Source organism: Lampetra planeri, chromosome 32, assembly GCF_965212315.1.
Source record: "Lampetra planeri chromosome 32, kcLamPlan1.2.h2, whole genome shotgun sequence".
Taxonomy (NCBI): domain Eukaryota; kingdom Metazoa; phylum Chordata; class Hyperoartia; order Petromyzontiformes; family Petromyzontidae; genus Lampetra; species Lampetra planeri.
In genome coordinates, this window is record NC_136138.1 from 8,010,453 (window position 1) to 8,030,777 (window position 20,325).

Here is a 20,325-nt window from a genome sequence, read left to right on the forward strand (position 1 = left end):
CAGCCAATACTCTAAACCAGGGGTCGGCAACCTACGGCTCCGGAGCCGCATGCGGCTCTTTACGGGCTGCTTCTTGACGATATGTACGTATGTACAGTATGTACTCAGATGCATTGCGGCTCTTGAAATACTGAATTTTGTACCGAATTGGAAAGAAATGGCTCTTCTTGTTATTTTGGTTGCCGACCCCTGCTCTAAACGAAACATTGCAGCCTTCCACCAACTCAGCGATTAGCCGAATTATCGCAATTGTAAGGGTACGGTCCCATTAAAGAATCGTTGCTCGTTTTGCTTTCTGCAAATTGCGTATTTCTTTTAACATGCAATTTGCATCCGTTGTCAATCGGTTGTCGCACAATGAGTGCATTGTGAGTGTAAGATTCCAAGATAATCTATGAACCGTTGCATTAGTGCACGGCTCGTATGGAACAGTCGCCACGCAACGATGCATTTGACCCACGCGATTCGACGAAATGCAACGGTTCGCGTTGCAATCGTGCTCCACGGATCGATCGATTTGTATTGTTTTTCGCATCTCGTTAGGATCGTCTCCGTTACTGTTCGACAAATTAACCTGATTTGTTTTATTATCGACGTCCACTTTGCTAACTTTCAACGCAACGCGGAACAATCGTTTGTTATCCCTTCAAATTCACGCTCGGGGTCGTGAGCGTTAAAAATCGATTGGCCGTTGCATCAACGTCGATATCGCGTTTGCACGACACCCACGTGATGAAGAACCAAACCCTCGTCGACTCTTTGTAATCAACAACACCTGTATGCCTTTTCAACGTCCAAGCCTCCCCAACGCAACGCCTATTGACATGCGCCCATCATCATCACCACTGTCTGCAAAGATTCTCGGCGGCTGGGGTTTAGGGTGCATTTAACGCACGCGCGCCACCACCACCACAAACAGAAGCTCGTGGTCCACTGCCCTCCCCGCCCCGCCTCGCCCACCACTCTCCTCCACCAAGACCCACGTGACCAAGGGGGCTGGAGGCGAAAAAATGGCGACAGCCATACCGCAAGCTGGAGTGAACGGGAACGGCGGTCTGCAGGACTCGCAGATCACCGAGGAGGTGAGGCACGACCGCCGCTATGCTAACGATAAACACCCACGGTAACGATGACCCGAACCGGCGGGCGCCCTTCCGAGGGCCCCCGACGCCGGGTCGCAGTACAAGGTGACCACCTACCACCATCACCCCCCCCCCCGGGCTCCCTCGGGCCCCCCCGTCCCTTGGCTTACTCGACCCCGCTGAGCGTTCAAGCAAGACCGTAGGCTTCCGTGCGGCCTAGTCGGTCTTCAACGGGGGGGGGGGGGTCACGCTTAAATCGTGTCGCTGTGTGTTGTTTTTGTTGTTATTTTTAAAACGTTTGCACGCGAAAGGTGTTGGTCTTGGGTGTTGTTGTTTTTTTAAAGACAGCGTTGCGGCTACCTCATGAGACGCGATTGTCAGACGCTGCTCTGTGGGCTTTTGTTTATGCGAGGCAATCTTATGGTTGCTCCTGTTTTTGTTTATAACAACCAATGCGATTGCAACGGTTATCAATATTCTTGTATAATTATAGTTATGCAATGCTGTCATTTGGATTGCACCTCACACGCGCGTATGCATGCACTCACATATGCGTGCACGTATGCACATACGTAACCACATCTACACGCATACACAAACGCATCTGCACACGTACACACGCATACACAAATCTGCAATACATACGCATACGCACACAAGGGGGGGGGGGACACAACATCTGCACGTACACACATACACATCTTCACACACACATCTTCACACACACATCTTCACACACACATCTGCACATACACATACACATCTGCACGTACACACATACATCTGCACGTACACACACACATCTGCACGTACACACATACATCTTCACAAACATACAAAGACAAAGATCCCCCGTATAGCCTGCAACAGACTGTAGGGGCAAGTGCTGTTAGCGAGCACCTATGAAGGCCGGCACGGCACACGAGGGGGTGGGTGGCCAACACCACGCCCGACCGCCTTTGTCTCCCCAGTGACGATGTTCACTACGCCCCGCACCGGGTACTGATTTTAAGACTGAGTCGACCTAGGGGAGGCCCACGACCGGTTCAGATGAACCGTCACCGGTGTTGACCGTGAACGGAAATTGAACTCGGGTCGCCGGGTTCGTAGCGCAGCGCGCTAACCACTTCACTACTGCTCCCGCACACGCACATCTGCACATACACATCTTCACACACACGTACTCGTGTGCACAAATATACACGCTTATATACGCGCATAAACACATGAGCATATACATAAATACGCATGCAGGCACGACGTGCACCAGGGGCTTGCAATCCTTACCGCAGGAGATGTTTGCATTAACGTCGGCCAATATGATTGACACCTTTCCCTTGCGTGCTGCGAATACCTCTTGCGATGTTCCGCTACAGGCCTGATTCTAAAGGTTACAGCAGTGCGGTAACATGCGTGGGACACTTTGTTGATCTTGAAATTATGGCCAACGCATAGGCTTGTACATTCTATATACTGTATATCATTATATATCATATTTTGATAATTATTTTTGAATGATCGGTGAAGCGGAGTTGAGCGACCCCTCTTTAACTGCAAATATCTTTGACCATTCGCAGGGAGTTAAACCAACAATAATAATATTTTATCACTACGCAAACCACTGCACACATTGTGTATCGCTTTGCCATAGAGGCCCAGATTAATTCCTGGTCTGCAACTATATTATTTCATTTTCCAGTTTCATTATTCCTCACATAAAACAAAACAGGCCACTGTGCATAATGGAGTCGAGGGAACGGTATTGCCATTGAGAAGTAAATTGAGCTCATGTTCAGCGTCAGTACCACTGTGTAATAGTCTTACAAAAGCAGATTCAGAATTTGATCTAATGCCCTCACCTGTAATACGCAAATGTAATCCGCATCGGGGATGCAAGTCAACCATTGTCTTGAAAGTTGTTGAGGAACAATGTATGCACTTCACAGCGTAATCCAGATCAATTGTGTGAGGAAGTAGTTGGATCAGAAAGGATTGCTTTCACCGCAAATGACTTAACGAGTCCACACGTTGAACAGATGTTTGAACAGGTTTCTCTCAAATTGTCTGCGAGGTAGCATGCAGGTAATTAGTCTTGTGTGAGAAATTGTAATTGTTTTCACGCACATCTTTTAACCGTGAGAATATTTTAAAACAAACCACGACAACTGCAAGTACAACATTATTCAAATTGTTCCGTGAAGGAAACCGCCGGCAGAAGGCATTAATGTGAGTAACCTGCATTGGTAAAGTCGCTCGACAAAATGTATTCTCACCGTGTCACCTTTACCTGTGAATTGTGTGTGCATTGCTTGTCTTACAACTTGGTATACAGCTCGCTGTTTATTCCAAGACACAAGCGGTGAAGTGATGTGTTCCTAACCACTGTAGGCACACTTGTGGCTTGTTGCCTTGATGCTGAAATAAAATAAAGTGATTTTTTTTTTACATCAGGTATTAACATTGCCATTTATCCATTCACATGCTACTAAAATGAACTCAACAGTGAGTAAAATAATTATTCAATGTCAATGCACTGTTGAATGAAGGGAGGCCCAGGATTTATATTGGTATATAGCAAGGCTAACGATGGAGCAGCCACTGATGTTAGTCATGGCTCAGGTTGCCAGGTTCATAACGAAGTTGCGTGAACCACTGTACCACTACTCCACCACAAACTCAACATAAACCTATTTTTCATTTGAGTCTATATATTAAGTGCAGCTGTTTATTGTAGGGTACTGTAATTGCTTTTATTTGCATAGTTAAGTGTTGTAAGTAAATGTTAGCTTCTGCATCCATGGTGTAATGCAGTGTGACTCATTTGATAATTATTGCCATAAATGTGCAGGAATTATAAATGTTACATTAAAAATGTGACGGTGCTCTTTTGGGTAGCGTTGAAGAATTTGGATAGCATGTTGAATAGCTGTGTGTGTGAGATTGGACTTCAGGCCTGCAAGACTGCATGGGGCGGCTCATCAAAAAAAAATCACCTGAAGTCTGTGTGTGTGTACATATTTGTGCGAGTTAAAAAGTCCACGCAAAAAAGCATAGAGAAGTTCATGCAGAAATTAAACTGAGAGGCGAAAAAAGCAACACGTGGATTAGAGAAGATATGTAAGTCGGAGACGTAGTGACTTAAAAAATGTAAGTGGGCTTGTGCCAGACATAGAAGGGATGATATCCGGTGGTTGAGGCTAACGATGGAGCAGCAGCCAAATGAGGAAACACACCCCAAGATGTATTCTGTGGAGAAGGAGCAATAAGCTGGGTGCATTGTTACATCACATTTCTGTTTAAGATGATGGTGGTGTGGGGAGGTCTTCCTTCAGCAGTGTGTAGATCATGGCTAATGCTGATGGATGTGGGACAATGTGAGTGGGTTGTAAATGTCGGTTCTTAATTAGACTGCGATTTTCGCATAAAATAAAATTAACCTGATTTTGTTTGGCTTATTTACGCAGTTCATAACCTATGTATTTTTCTTTATTAAGAATTTCCATCGTACATTATGTAACAAGATATCTAGCATTAATACGGAGTTATATTTTTTTCGAAAGCATTCCGCGTGAATATGTTAGATGAAGAAGAGTCGAGCTCTTAAAGTTTTCACATACATCTCTTAAGGGAATCGGTAGTTAATATTCGCCGCTATATTGCAGAGGTTCACGGTTCGATTCCAAGGGCCACCCTGATTACGACCGCGTGTGTAATCACTGTAATGCATTAAAGATCTCGCACAGTTCGTTCGTGTGCTGCCGTGAGGGTCAAAATTTGGGCAAATTATAAATGTGACACCGCAAATGACTCAATTGAGATACGTCGCAATCAAATGCCCCCTACTGGTATACGAATGCAACACGCTAACTCTTGCATATCTGAATTAGAATATTTTCTTTACTTTAGGAATGGTGAGATATACAGCTTTTTTTTTACAGGTGTCCAGGAGGGGTGGGTCAGAACGTAAAACAACACCAATACAAATTCACGATAGGAGTGAAAAGTATAGGAAAGGTAAAGAAATTACCAAAAAAGATGCAAATAAAACTAAACTTTTTTTTTCTCTTTGAGGTTTCGCATGATTAAACAAAATTTTTTTTGAAATTGATATTCATAGCTCATCTCAATAGAAATGTGCACTGTACTTTAATTTAATATAGTGCATCTTTCTTACAAGTTTGTTTACATCCACTATCTTCATCGTGTCCTCGATCCACCACATTCTTCCGTTTCACCCTCGGTTTCACTTTACACCTTTCTGCTGTGCACCGGTGACGCCTCTATAGCCCTTATAATTCCATCATTTGTACGTATGTATATACATTGCACTTCTTTCGCACCGTACGTAGCCAACCGAGCTAATCGGAAAAAAAATCTGCGCAAAATCTGCATGGTTAATCAATAATCGTTTATTGCACGCTTTATTTGATGAATATGCCGTGAAGGCAACAAGTCGATTCTGATTGACGAGTCGTTACGTGCCCGAGGCGCAGGTTGCACATGTTTTTTTCACAATTACACATCCACCACCTGTGTGTGCGCAGCCAGTTATACATTTTTAAACGTTCTTTATATTTAAACCGACGTGTTCAATTCTCTATACACTTACACAAATGCCACATACAGCATGTGCAACACTTTATTTATATTTGTATAAACAAAGCTGCTGTGTTTACACTGGGAGTCGTGTTTGAGTTATTGTGAAGTTATGTTACAAATTAGGTCGCACGCCGCCGTTGAGACAACCATCCAACTTGTATGCCAGCTTGAATTGTGTGCAGCTTCGTTATAAATAGCAACATTTTGTGTCTGTAGTAATTGGATAAGCTCATGGTAATCAGTTGGCTGCCGGCCGCGTCGTTTGATCTCATTTCCATGGAGCGGGGGGAGGGAGGGCTTAAGAGTTGATTATATTTGTCTGTTTTGTTTGGCTGTATTCGATTTTGTTCCAGGTCTGGAGGGCAGTGCCCGTCCGGTTTTTGGTACACCAAGAGAGCAAGCGGATTATGAATTCCCATCTGCTTCTGTCAAATGGAGTGCGGCTTGCGGGCCGACTTGTGCACGCATCGCTGTAGCACGCGCGGCAAAGCAGATTTGTCGGGGATTTACATGCTCAATCGCATTATGGTGTGAGAGTGAACGAGACGTAGAAGCTTGCTTTTTTTTCTTTAACAGGTTTAGCATAATTTAGAATTATAAAATGTATCACGATATTAGGAGGCCACTGGAGCTATGTACTTTTAAATCTAGATTGAAAACTAATTTCTTTAGAACTGCTCTTTGTGTTTAGTTTATTGTCCTTCCCCTGTACCTCCGATTAGCACGGTTGGCTACGTACTGTGCGAAAGAAGTTCCACATACCTACATACATTTATTTTGGATTTCGTTAAAATGTTTGAGCTGGCCTGTAATGTGGCTGACGTTGGTGCATCGATGTTTACCTTTTCCAGGTATGGAACCTGCAACAGATGATCAAGCTCACGCAGGAGCACCTGACGGCTCTGCTGGACAAGTTTGGCGGCGAGCACAATCCTCCGTCGATCTACCTCGAGGTGTGTGATTTCCCCCTTGCTGCCGCTGTCTCGTGCTTGTGATATCCAGACGAGCGGCGTGTCTGTAAAGCGTGCACTGCGTTCGCTAAACAACGTGGAATCTCTCGTTTGTACGGACAGATAGACAGATTCAGAAATACATTGCTATACTGATAACTCCTGACCACCTTGCAGCTCAGGCAGCCTCTTACTAAAGTACTAACCCCCGCGTAGCCTCTGAGTTCGATTGAGATTGTTCAGGGTGATTTAGTTGTACGCTAGATCATCGTATGGTGTCTCACTAGAGTACTGTAGTTCCAACTACCGGCTCCACACTGAAGGTGCTACTTGCTACCATGGCGGAGTTGGAACGAGTTGGAGTTCTTTACATACCTCCCCACCCGTGCGTGGCAGGCGTACGAGGAGTACACTAACAAGCTGGACGCGCTGCAGCAGCGGGAACAAGAGCTGCTCGAGTCCATGGGCAACAGCCGACCCGAGAGCATTTGCTCCGAGGAACAGCAGACCCCCGTCTCGGCGGGCGACCCGTCGCTGTCCTCCTCGCAGTCGCAAGGATTCGGGCAGTCCGCCGGCCACCCCGAGGGGGCTTCGGGTTCCGGGCCCAGGTCCCCGCAACGACATGTGGTGCGCGTGTTTCTCCCAAACAAGCAGAGGACCGTGGTAGGTTTGTCCCACTAGTGTCTTTTTTTGCTTGCGCGTGCACTTTCTGACTTTCGATCTCAAGCATTGTGTTGCATTAGCTCTGTCCTTCTGATTGTCCGTCCGTCCATCTATAAAATGGTGTGGCATGCTAACTCTTTTATACTATCATCCAGTATGGAACGAAACTTTATAATAAAGTTGTGTCGCTGTTATTCGAGAAAACCTGCCAAATGTATAATATAGTTACGCGCTCCTGCCCCGGCAGAGCAGTTTTGCGAGTCCACTGTCTCACCGTGTCCTACAGATGTACTGGTTTCGGCGCTGCCATTATCATCGTTTGATTAAATATTTTTGAGGAGAAATGCATCATTACATTATTCATGCCTATGCTTGACTTTGATTTCGCGTTATCTACCACCATTTGTCAGTCAACTACTGTATAAAGGCCTCTGCGTGCTGTTTGTCATCGGTGTTCTTTGATAATGTCCTCAGCGTGTTGGTCATCGCGTTTTGGTGACTAGTTCATGTGTTACATGCCACTGATGTTGGCCATGGGCGGGAGTCAAGCTCAGGTTGCTAGTTTCATAGCGCATTGCATTTACATCTGCGTCACCGCTCCACGCCCAAATTGGTTGTGTAACGGTAATAATTAAATAAGGTGTAAAATTATGAAACGCGCCTATGCTCGTGACGCTCGTGACTGGGCAGGCCTCCTGCACGAGTAAGCAGAGTTACTTTGCGGTAGTAAAGTTTTACAGTTCCAAGCTGAAAAGTACAAGGTTTATTTTCGGTTGATAGGTCATGTGGTTGGATTAAAGTGTGGATACTCCGAGTACTTCCATGTGACCATCACTGCTATCATCATCTCTCCCGTCCGTCAGCCCATTGGTGTCGATGGGGCTGAATTAATTTCTGCCGAGGTTTCCTTCATTTGGCCCACTATTACTGCTTCGTGAAACCTCGATCCTTTTTCTTCACCAGAATGTAAGAGAAAGGAATTTCTGCTCACCAGAATGAAGAGCTTAATTATTTTTCTGCAAAGAAGACTATACAAAGGCCATGTTGCCCTGTATGGGATGGCATGCATACCAGGTAGCGCGGCTTGCCTGGACGGGTCGTGCGTCGCGACCGCATAGTGTAGCGGCATCGTTGCACAATTTGTTGGCAGGACTTTACCACGTTGTATGATGAAACAGAAGAACCATTAAGATGCATTAAGCTTCATTAGCTTATATGCCTGTTAATGTAAAACAAAATATGACGATGGCACAGGTATAAATTAAAGCAGAACGTCACAACTTTACATCCTGATTGGGGGGTGGAGTGGGTCCCAAAATCTTTGCTGGGTCTGAAAAAATATGTACTCCTTTGTGGCAACTCGGCAGTAGTTTTCCCAAGAAAAGACTGGTCCCGACCATGGGATGTCTAATTTCCACCATGGGCTGACCGTAAACCGAGATGGTTGTCGCCAAAAGCGAAAATTAAAGTGTGGCGACATGAGCGCTGTCTTTAAACACGTGTAATAATACATGCCGGTGTGTCGTGTTTTTGCGTTTGCGCGTGTTGCTAAAAAAATGTTTTTTGTTTAATCGCGAAGGTGCCTGCCCGTAATGGCGTGACGGTGCTGAACAGCCTGGCCAAGGCGCTGAAGATGCGAGGTCTCACGGCAGAGTGCTGCGCCGTGCATCGCATGCAGGGGAAGTATGTCTCGCTCGCGCCAAGCGAAAACTTTTAGACGATGCCTGAAGCATCCAGGCTGAAAGCACGTACAGGGTGATTAATAAGGCACCCTGTGACCACCGGTTTACTGGCATACGCAAATGTGCTTGCGTGCCAAATATACTCACAAGAAAGTCCCTTGATTTGAAAGTGATGTATGTGGGGAAACAAATGCATATATATCTATACACATGCAGGCCCTTTGTCATTCCATTGCTGGATCAAGGCCTCCTCCAGTTGTTAGGTCATTTGGGGTTGTTTGACCATACTTTACCACATTGGTCAGTGTTGGTTGGTGAAGGCTGTGACGGTTGAGTTGGTGAAGATGGGTGGGTGTTATGCTGGTGGAACGGGACTGGTTTAGATATCGCTCGCCACTAGTGTGAGCCGTGGCCAGAAATCAAACACAGGTTTGCCAGGTGTATTGTTCTGTGCACTAACTACTGCTACGCTGTTCCTCACAGATGTGTTTCCAGTTCTTTCAATACAAATGCTCACTGTAGTCCAAAATGTGTTATTTGGTGGGAGATGAGGCACCATCTGAGAAGACAATATGAATCTAAAGAAACCACGAGTGTGTGTGGTCCAAATGTTTCTGGTAGACTTTAAGGGTCATGAGATTAAGGTAACAGTCTGAAATGGGTGTTATTTTTCAAAGTTTATTGTAAAAAATGTAAGTCAAGACATTTGAAATAATGTAAAAAAATGGATAAGAAAGAGATAACAATTGAGGGTTTACAAGTTCCTGAAGAAATGTTAGCAACATTTTCATGATGAAATACAAAAGTATGAACAGAATGTAGATGTCAACCTTGAAATGTAAATGTTGGAAAACTTGCGCACGTTTCCTCATTTTATGGCATATTTAAAATTTATAAAATTCTTTGTGAAAGCACATAACTTTAGAACTGAGGATGGCATTTTTTATTTCCCTCGACGTATTGATCATGATTTTGTTCCCTGCTACCTTTAAACCAACTTTAGAACTGAGGATGGCATTTTTGATTTCCCTCGACGTATTGATCATGATTTTGTTCCCTGCTACCTTTAAAACCAACTTTAGAACTGAGGATGGCATTTTTGATTTCCCTCGACGTATTGATCATGATTTTGTTCCATGCTACCTTTAAACCAGACACTCAATAAAGTATTTTAATATGTTAATTATGTTGAGCAAATTGCTCGATGTGCCCCTCCCAGTATCTGTTAAATTATTTATGTTTGTATTAAATGGTGTTTAGTTCCAACGCCAAGCGTGACATGCTTATACTCCAATGCAAACTTGATAATGCCTGTGTCTTCCTCTGAGTGGATTTTGAGTGATGATACAGCGCAGACTTGAGTCTCACTACAGACGGCTCCGTCATCTGTTTGATGCTAGAACACGATGCGGAGTTATTGCCCCGTTTAATTGCCCGACTTTGGCACGTTTCCAACGTACAGCACAAAAAAAAGCTCCAGACCACCCGTAGGTGTAATGTTGGCACAGCTCTAAAGAACAGTATACGCATATTCACAGAATGTCCTTCAATTCAGCACATTGTTAGGGCAGCAATGTGCTCAGATAACTCAAATGCCATTGTTGCTATTAATGCATTGCGTTACACAAGTGTACAAACAGGGTTCATTTTATTTCAAAGCTGTTTATGAACAAATTTAAAATAACGTTTCATCCCCCCCCCCCGCCCCCGATATCTGTAAATTTGCAGCATTCATTTTGTTTTTAGCAGTCAGATGTTGTTGGCCTCAAAATGTAATTTCAAAAACCTTATCTTTATTAAAAGTTGCATGACAACCATAGAATTTTTTATAACCTTTAGCCAATATCTTGTGCAGCTTCTAAACCTTGTTCCAATTCAACACTAACAATGCAATATAATAAAATTCATTTAATTAATAGCAGGTAAGAGCCTACCACTAAATCACCTGGAATGCTCTCAGTCTCCAGCGATATCAGAAGCTAAGCACGGTTGTGCCTGAATAGTGGGTAGGTGACTACCATGCACACTTGGTTGTTATAGGTAGCTGCTGGGTTGTGCTTACAGGGTGGTCAGCAGAGGGCAATGGCAGCAAAATACATTGTTGTACTGCACTGCCATACTACCATTTCTTAGCTTTCCAGTTTCAGTAAACCCACTTTGAGCGGCGTCCAATCGCTAGTATGACGCGCACGGCATGGGTAGGTCTTTATACAGCAGGTGGATTGACAACAGGGCTGAACGTTACATTCTGACCGTAACCAATGGCTCACAAAGTGGATAGACTGTCTCTCAATGTTGCGAGCTGGTTTGCCCGGTTGTATGGAGCGCAGTATTCCTCCCAGCGGGATGAAACGCTGCCCGCTGCTCCTCAGTGGGGATCTCCCGAGTGTGCGCTTGATACTGATGCGGCCGTCCGCTTTCATGCTTCGGCCAAACTGCGGGGGACGACACGCCCGTCACCTTTGTGTCCCAAGTGGACGTGAGCATGCTCTAAATGCGTGTGTGCGATTACGTGTTCAGGTATTGAGCTGTAGCTTATTTTACAACAAATATATAGCGTATGTGACATACAGATGTACAAGGGTTATCCCACAGGTTACGTCACCTTATTTTCCCCACTGTAAAGTAGACATTCAAGATGATCCATGTTAAGACACCCACTAAAATAATAGAGAAAAATTACGTGGAAAAACAACATTTTATTTCAAAACTCTGTCTTGCGCAGATCTCAATACACCCATTCAATCCTTTATCACTCTTCTCTAGGACATAGAGCCCTCACCTGTTGTTAAGATGGTCGTTAGAAAGTCAGTGGGGATATTTACAAACTATCCCTCTGTGCTATTGACAAATTGCACTCTCATTGCTTTATTTTATACGAGTGGGCAGCCTGTCTTACGGCACATGGCACTCAACTGACCCTTGTCAGACATTCACCACTCACAAGTCATCAACCCGCTTGACTATCACCTGGGAATCCCGCTGAGATTCAGCGGCTCTCCCTACCCACACGTCACTCTTCGTCAGCTGCACGTGCCTGCTCATTGCCTGTTCCAAACGAGCCTAAGCGTCGCAGACAACGTACAGACTGCCATTTCAGGCCGATGGAATGCGTCGACGAGCGTTCAAAAATATTACCACCCCTGCAGACGTTGCGAGACTCACATCGTTGCCTTCTTGTGCTGTGCCCTCCTGCAGCCAGAAGCTGCTCATAGATTGGAACACCGACATGTCGTGGCTCATCGGGGAGGAGCTCACCGTGGAGGTCCTGGAACACGTGCCACTGACCACACACAATTTCGTAAGTGCGGAGCCCCCCCCCCCCACATCTCTGTCACTGCGGGTCTCCACGTGGGATGGAGTTATGGCGATGCCCCGTCTGTCTACGCCAGGGATGAAGGAACCTTTTTCCAGACCGAGCCGAATAAGACTTTGAAATACCTTTTTTTGCGGGCCGCTTTTTAACATCGAGGCAGGAGTATTAGGAAAACGGTGTCGCCGGGTCCAATATTTTCCCCTCTAGTTACCCGATCAGTGTGGCTAAGATGCACGGAGTGGTGGATAAACGCCGTTTTTGCAGGCCGTTCCCGAAGTGGTAGGCCTTGTCCGTATGTTGCCGGAACCGTAAGAAATGAAGTCTTTGGTCATATCCAGCCATGGGTCATGGGTTCCCATCCCCGGTCTACGGTAACAAAGTAACGTCCCTTCTACTCCTTTGCAATGCTTTGTCGTGGTAATATCGTTTACACAAATGCATATATTTATATTTGGTCGTATATTTAATTGGTGTCCATTGTTGGAAAGTATATCATGTAAGGGAATATTTGTGGTGCCGTGTTTAGTTAGCATTGTGATATTAAAAGTGGGAGAGTAGCATGCAGATATGTGTTATATCATTAGTATAATATTATTTGTGCAATTAAGAGTAGTGTATAATTTATCATTATGAACGAGACTTTTTGTAGCACAGGGTTACAGTGTGCCAGCTGCTCAAATAACTCGACCCACCATTGATGTCAAGTGGCTCACGTGAGGTCATTTATTCCCATGCCGAGCATGCTTATTCACCGTCTGTTTGGTGCATATTCCGCATTCTGCGAGCACTGCAATGTTGACTGTGAGCTCACACGTCCACGTGTTTTTTTCTCTTGTCCACATCCGCAAGGCCACATCTGACCCATGTAAGACTCTTGCAGTCGGCTGCCGGATATATAGCCCACCTAGAAACATGGATTGTCAAACGACAAGGTGAAACAGATTAGTCAGATGAGAGATAAACAAGAGAGAGTATAGCTGTACACTTGAGATAAAGATGGCTAAGATGAAAGTAAGATAAACAAAAGATCTATAGAGGAGAGGTACTGATTAGCGGTCACACGTACAGCCGTCATGACGTCTGTACACCGGACAATTATGTCACGTGACCTGATTGAAAGCACGAAAAATATCGATGTGATCGTTATCGTTTTCCTGTCCGCTGCGATTGTCGTGCACTTAGGTACGCAAGACCTACTTCACGCTGGCCTTCTGTGATTTCTGCCGGAAGCTGCTGTTCCAAGGTTTCCGCTGCCAAACGTGTGGCTACAAGTTCCACCAGCGCTGCAGCACCGAGGTGCCCATGATGTGCGTTAACATCGACCGCCTCGAGTGAGTTGTTTCAGGGTTCACTTTTCAACGCTCGCATTGGTACCAGGTTTTCACGGTGATAAGTGTTTTGCCCGTTTGTTTACATTGTTTTTCCTGTATAGATCCTCTGCTATGATCTCGGGGCTGGGTTACCGAGGTGAGAGAATAGCAGAGGGGATGGATCTACCAACCGCAAATAATTTATATTTATTGTCTCCAGGTCTATCATCTCTTGGACATCGGTGAAAATAGCTGTAGAGCTCATTCTTCAGTGTAAATAAAGATTCAGATTCTATTTAGCTCTTTCAACTAACTAATTGTTATTGCTTATCTCCAGCTCACTCATATCTATCCCTTATGTATCTTTCATCTTACAAACCTGTATAGTTTAATATCACAGCTGGCCATTTAAAGAGCCTTTCAATCAATCAATCTTTATGTAATTTGCTAATATCACTCTCAATAAAGTAGGCATCACTACACTTTGATCCCGACTGACGCTTGTATATTTGGAGTGTGCATGTTCTCTCCAGTCGCATGGATCTTTTTCCAGATTCTTCGGTTTTTCCCTCCTTTAGAAACATGTATTTAGAGTATTTGGCTGGTATAAATTTCCACATTGATAAGCCACATCTTGAGCTATCATTTATGGCCAGGTCACTTCTGAAAAAGAGCTATATAGCTAAGTGGGCCTTACCTGGTAAAATAAAAAATGGTTTACATTACAGCAGGACAGGAACGGTACAGGAGGCACGGAGCAAACAGGAATGATAAAAGAAACCTGTAACGACCTCGGTGGCTTACATAGATTCGTCTGACCCATGGGCTACCACTCGAACACCCCCTAGTTTATGTAAAGGGTAACTCATCAGTGATGGTGTCGTCTCACCGGGGTACCCACGTGCTGTTTCCCAGGTTCTTGGAGACTGTGCCGGTGGCTCCGGAAGAGGGCTCATCTGGTAGCGCCACACCCGTGTCGCCCCACCACGTTGCGTCCGGGGCAGCGCCCAGCTCTGCTCCGGCGACGTCTACAAGGTGGCGGCCTTCCCTCGTACTTGTCCCCTTCCCCTCTCCTCTTGCTCCACTGTCAACCTGTAAGGTCGCGCTCATTAAACACACAAAGCGCTTGTCAAGGAGCATAAACCATCATCACGCGAACTCCGGTCATCCTCGCTAGCAGTGGGTTTTGGCCGACCATGGAATGAAGACAGTCGCTGCATTGTCTGCTTTCAGGTACGCTTCTGTGGCGGTCTGGAACACTGTTCCGATATTAGGAGGCCATTGTAGCTATCTACTTTTAAATCTAAATTGAAAAATTATTTCTTTAGAACTGCTTTTTGTGTTTAGTTTGTCCTTCCACCACACCTCCGATGAGCACAGTTGGCTACGTACGGTGCGAAAGAAGTTCCAACATACGTACATGCAGAATCCCACAGTCCAATTCTTATCTTTACAGAGGATAACTATGTTGAGCTCGTTATGTCTCGCTGATCCATAGCTCTTCGTGAGCCATAGCTTGTCTTTGCAGCCTGCACTTGGCCCGCGGGCCACCAGTTAATGTTGTACTGTGCTAAGTTCCCACATGTATGCTCCATGACTTCATCAATATGCACTGACCAGCATGGTCAAGTATTGTCCAACAAACTACCACGACCCACACGGCGTTGGGAGGTCTTAATTCTGATTTAGACTGGAGGAATCTGACGAGCTATGAAGCTTTTTTCCCAGATGCCCAGTAAATGGGCAGCAAAAGGGCTGTAGTGTACATTTCATGCATTTCAAACTCTATTGCCCTTAACTCGTTTCAGGTGGGTCTACAAACCTACTCGCTTTACTGCTGTGCTCTTTCCACCACTGTCATTGTTTTACGTCCCCTTTCCTTTTCGTAACCCGCCCCCCACTCCCCCCACCCACCCACCTTGCCACGATCTCGTCCCGCAGTCCCGTGGCAAAGCCACCATTGTCGCCGTCGCACTCCATCCCGATCCCGCAGCCATGCCGGCCAGCCGGGGAGGAGGACCACCGTGGCCAGTTCACCCCACGCGAGCGCTCCACCTCCGCACCCAACGTGCACATCAACAGCACGGTCGGGCCCGTCGACAGCAGCCTCATCGAGGTGGGGCACGCAATCAGTGGCGAAATGAGGTCGTGCTCGTTACACACATAAAGTGCTTGCCACAATTTCGATTTAAAGCTTTCGTGACTGCAGGGATTCATCTTCTTGGTTCTTTCGGTAAAGTCACGTAGAAGGGAAGTAATAAAATAATAAAAAAAAAACATAATAAAATAATAGTGAGAATTATTTTATTATGTTTTATTTTTATTATTTTATTACTTTTCTTCTACGTGACCTTACCGAAAGAACCAAGAAGATGCTTGCCACAAGTGAACTGTGATACCTTGCTTGATCTCGTGAAGGAGCATAAGCCATCACGCAAAACTCCGGTCATTGTCACAGCAGCCACTTTTGCTAAACCATCAAACAAAGACGGTCACCGCATCGCGCGCTTTCAGATGCGCTTCTGCGGCCGTCTGGATAGCTCTTCCTTCCGGTATTAGGAAGCCTCTGGAGCTATGCACTTTTAAATTGAAAACTCATTTCTTTCGAACTGATTTTTGAGTTTAGTTTGTTCTCCTTCCCCCGCACGTCAAGTGCGAAAGGACGTTAAACAGACCTGGTCTTCACCTGAGGACGGCTGCTTGCGTTGTGGCCGAAACGTCGTGAGAATTATTTTATTGTGTTTTATTTTTATTATTTTATTACTTCCCTTCTACGTGACTTTACCGAAAGAACCAAGAAGACGTTAAACATGCATACATAGAGCAGTATCATATTTTATAGCTTTCCAACGAAGGTTTATGCATCGGCTCCGTCCACCTCTCCATCTGTCCACTCGTTTGCCTTACCATAATGGGAGGGGGGCACTGTAACTCTTGTAAAGATGATTCAATATGGATGAAACTTTGGGATTATTTTTTGTTGCTAATGGTGCCAAATTGATGTTGCCTTCAATGCGTGAGACACAAACCAGAACAAAAAGGACACCCTTATTCTCTAGATTATCAAGCATACTCTTTCCCTGTATATTTAAAACAAAGGTTTGGGTTAGATTTTATAATCCGGTAGGTTTGTATGTGTGACCAGATTTGTATAATTTTATAAGTTTGCGTGCATCTTTATTTCCGGAGCATTTTATAATTTGCAGACTAATTTTGTAGTTTCTAACACTTTCCAACTAAGGTTGAAAGTGTTTATGCATTACATCTGTTTTTCGTTTTGTTTTTTCCCATAATGAGTGGGACCTAAACGCTTGTAAAAATTATTCAATATGAAATATCCCGTGGGATAAAGTTGTGTCGTCAATGGGAACTTTTCCTTTTGAAAACCGCCAAATGTATCAAAAGGTTGCCCAAGACTTTGGAGGTGCAAACCAGAGCAAACAGAAACTATTTGGAAAAGTTCAAATGCATTTGTGTCTAGCTTACAGGTCAGCTCCCGTTCTGCAGAGTAAATACAAAGACAAATGCATGCATGGTTTTCTAAAACTTGTTTGCCATTTCATCATCAACTTCATCATCACGCACTATGTATGCCAAGTTTAGAATTGTGGCAGAGAATTTCTCATAATGTATAATTTAATCAGTAAATCATTGCTGAGATTCCAGACTTTTTCGTATGAGTGCTCCACATTGGGGTGTTTGGGTTATTCTATTTTAAGGAGAGTTTTTACATTTGTAAATACCCATGAATAAAAACGGATACCACTCGTTCGTGTAACCATTTACTTTCCTGCCATATCCTGGTCACCTTGAAGCTCTTGCTTCCAACTTTGACCGTTCTAGCAGGTTGCACGTTGGTTGTTGTTTTGCTAAGCCGATGTTGTGCCTCACCCTAGGACCTGCGGAGGGGCCAGAACGCACCACAAGGCACTGGCTCAGGTGAAACATGCGCGCCTCACAAGTCTGCCTCTTTGGTGGGACTCAACTGATGCTAAATTTTAATTTGTTTAGTTTTTGTCTTTTTCACCAATATCCCATGTGCTCTATTGATGTTATGTCACGTGATGGAGTGACTGTACATACTATTGTTTTTTTTTGCATTTTGCTAACCCAGGTCACTCTTGTAAATTAGACTTCCCTGGTAGTCTCTTGATTTCTCACCTGATTAAACAGATTAAACAAATGGATTTCAATTTGAGATTACTTGCAGAGCAGTACGGCCCTTAGTCTGATAGAACGGCCCATAGAAGTGGATTAAACAGAGGTAGTGTCAAATGAAATGTGTGTGAATCAGTATGATTTGCGGCCTGCCTCGATCTAGATTGACTTTCTGAAATACCCACACACGGTGTCGGTGGCGCAAGTGTGCGGATGTTTCAAAACGGTGACATTACCCCACTCATGATTACCAAAGATGCTGCTGCTGCAGGGAAGGAGTAGAGGGAGACCGGGGGTGAGATGAGAGGATAGTTGATGTGAATATTGTAGAAGAGGCGCAGAATAGAAGGGCATGGAGAGATAAAATCCGAGCAGCCGACCCAATTCAATAATTTGGACTTATGGTGGGTTTCTATGCAAACCTATGGTTTATTTATGTAAATATACGGATCATGTACGTGTGTGCAAGTTTGTAGGTCAGTAAGTGTATGGGTCCCTTTGTACGGACAGTGAATGTGAAGCACAAAATAGAATCGCACTGGAAAAGTAAAATCTGAGCAGCCGACCCCCATGTAAATAATAGGACTCTTACCGCCCTCACACGCCTCTCTGTACCTACCCCCACCTGCCATACTGCACTCCCTCGCCAGCGCACGCAGGCTTGTCTGCCACCCCTCCTGCCACGCTCCCCGGCACCATCGCCATGACCAAGCCCCCCTCCAAGTCACTACCTCGAGAGAGGAAGCCCTCGGCGTCCTCGGAGGACCGAGCCAGGATGGTACGAGCTGGCGTCGTTAGTGACCCTCGGCGCTCCCATTGTTTGTACGATAAAAATGTTAACCTTAGCTGGTGCCAGCAAAAGTAATTTTTTTCATAAAAGATGTTGAATAATTTTGTATTTTTTTTTTGCATTTAGTTTATTTAATAAAGTTCATTTTCTTAAGATATACTTCTGAAGTATTTATTTTAGATTTTGATTTTGATTTAGAAATCATGAATTGCATTGGCTGTTTTACTTGACTAAGGTCATTGGCCTCTGAATAAGGCCGTGCAGCTCATCACATTACAGGTAACTCAACCTTGTGGTTTTTATAAAGAAAACAAAATAATGTGTAGCAGGCAACTCTTTAACATAGATATTATTTTACTATTGTTCTATTGTTAATGTGTGCCTTCTCAGCCAGGGCAAGTTTCGCGGAGTCGGTTTCAATAAAAAAATACAGAATTTTTTAAATAGATTTCCTTACAATAAGATTTTGTCGTGGCACCAACGTTAGATGTGCGATTGTGCGCGCGAATGTTCAGCGAGGGAACGCGTTGTTTTTTGTCGCTGACCTTGGGAGTGTGCTCTACTCTTTTTGTCCTCCACTTTTGCTTTGGGGCCCCACAGAAACAGATAGGGCGGCGTGACTCCAGCGACGACTGGGAGATCCCAGAGGGACAGATCACTGCTGGGCAAAGGATAGGCTCCGGCTCCTTTGGAACGGTCTACAAGGGAAAGTGGCACGGTGAGACGATGTAATGTCGTAACGGTAAAATCTGGATGGCCTCAGCGGTTCAAAACATTTCCATCCCCCTCCCCAAAGCCAATTTGTACACGGTCAGCAGTTTCGATTCCCGTGTCGGGTCGGTATTTTATTGTGGGGAATTATCCAAAGTGCCTTCTGCAAAGTAGGTGTGACAAGAACCACAAAGTAACTTCTTTGACTAGAATTTGCCTACAAAAGCCACGTGCAAAAGTTAAATTACTTCTATATGAGCCAGGACCTTGGCAAACGTGATGATACATCTTTTTGAGGTCGCACCTAGGTTCATGAAGGACAACCCTTATCGTATCTTTATCCACACTATCTTCATTGCTGTCGGCATCGAGTACTGGCTCGCATCGGTTTGGCACAGCACGTAAATTTTACGATCAATATTTTTAAGGATGGAAGAGCGAAACTTGGGGGTAAACGGGGAAGCAACCGTGCGCTGTGCCGTGGTTGTGCCGCGCTTGCAGGAGACGTCGCGGTGAAGATGCTCAACGTCACCGACCCGACCCCGCAGCAGCTTCAGGCCTTCAAGAACGAGGTCGGCGTGCTCCGGTGGGTCTCCCGCGGAATGCATAAAACGCACCGCCGTCGCTCGCTGGAGAGTTACGTGCCATCACACGTCGTGAGCGTGCCCAATTAAGAGTTTGCGCACGTGTGCATTGGATTACGATTTAAAGCTTTCGCGACTGCAGGGATTCATCTTCTTGGTTCTTTCGGTAAAGTCACGTAGAAGGGAAATAATAAAAATAAAACATAATAAAATACAATTCTCACGACGTTTCGGCTACAACACAAGCAGCCGTCCTCAGGTGAAGAACAGAGCTGTCGGAAAGACAGCATCCCTGTTCTTCACCTGAGGACGGCTGCTTGCGTTGTGGCCGAAACGTCGTGAGAATTGTATTTTATTATGTTGAAATTGTATTATTTTATTATTTCCCTTCTACGTGACTTTACCAAAAGAACCAAGAAGATGCATTGGATTTGTTTCCCTGATTGTTTACGTTTGCTTGGTTGTCCATAATAGAGGTTT

General features: G+C 44.9%; 1 protein-coding gene across 2 annotated transcripts in view; it reads left to right on the forward strand.

Annotated features, from left to right (window-relative positions):
- The first annotated feature begins 962 nt into the window (after nucleotides 1-962).
- Nucleotides 963-20,325, forward strand: part of LOC144729395 (serine/threonine-protein kinase B-raf-like) — a 30,750-nt gene continuing 11,387 nt past the window's right edge. For both annotated transcript variants that reach the window (XM_078609653.1, XM_078609655.1), the window contains exons 1-12: nucleotides 963-1,082; nucleotides 6,533-6,634; nucleotides 7,028-7,294; nucleotides 8,874-8,977; nucleotides 12,175-12,277; nucleotides 13,475-13,623; nucleotides 14,518-14,637; nucleotides 15,544-15,718; nucleotides 17,499-17,541; nucleotides 18,411-18,538; nucleotides 19,151-19,268; nucleotides 19,763-19,847. In XM_078609653.1, the coding sequence (XP_078465779.1) occupies nucleotides 1,011-1,082; nucleotides 6,533-6,634; nucleotides 7,028-7,294; nucleotides 8,874-8,977; nucleotides 12,175-12,277; nucleotides 13,475-13,623; nucleotides 14,518-14,637; nucleotides 15,544-15,718; nucleotides 17,499-17,541; nucleotides 18,411-18,538; nucleotides 19,151-19,268; nucleotides 19,763-19,847 (1,466 nt within the window). In that variant the 5' untranslated portion in view covers nucleotides 963-1,010. The remainder of the gene's footprint in view (nucleotides 1,083-6,532; nucleotides 6,635-7,027; nucleotides 7,295-8,873; nucleotides 8,978-12,174; nucleotides 12,278-13,474; nucleotides 13,624-14,517; nucleotides 14,638-15,543; nucleotides 15,719-17,498; nucleotides 17,542-18,410; nucleotides 18,539-19,150; nucleotides 19,269-19,762; nucleotides 19,848-20,325) is intronic.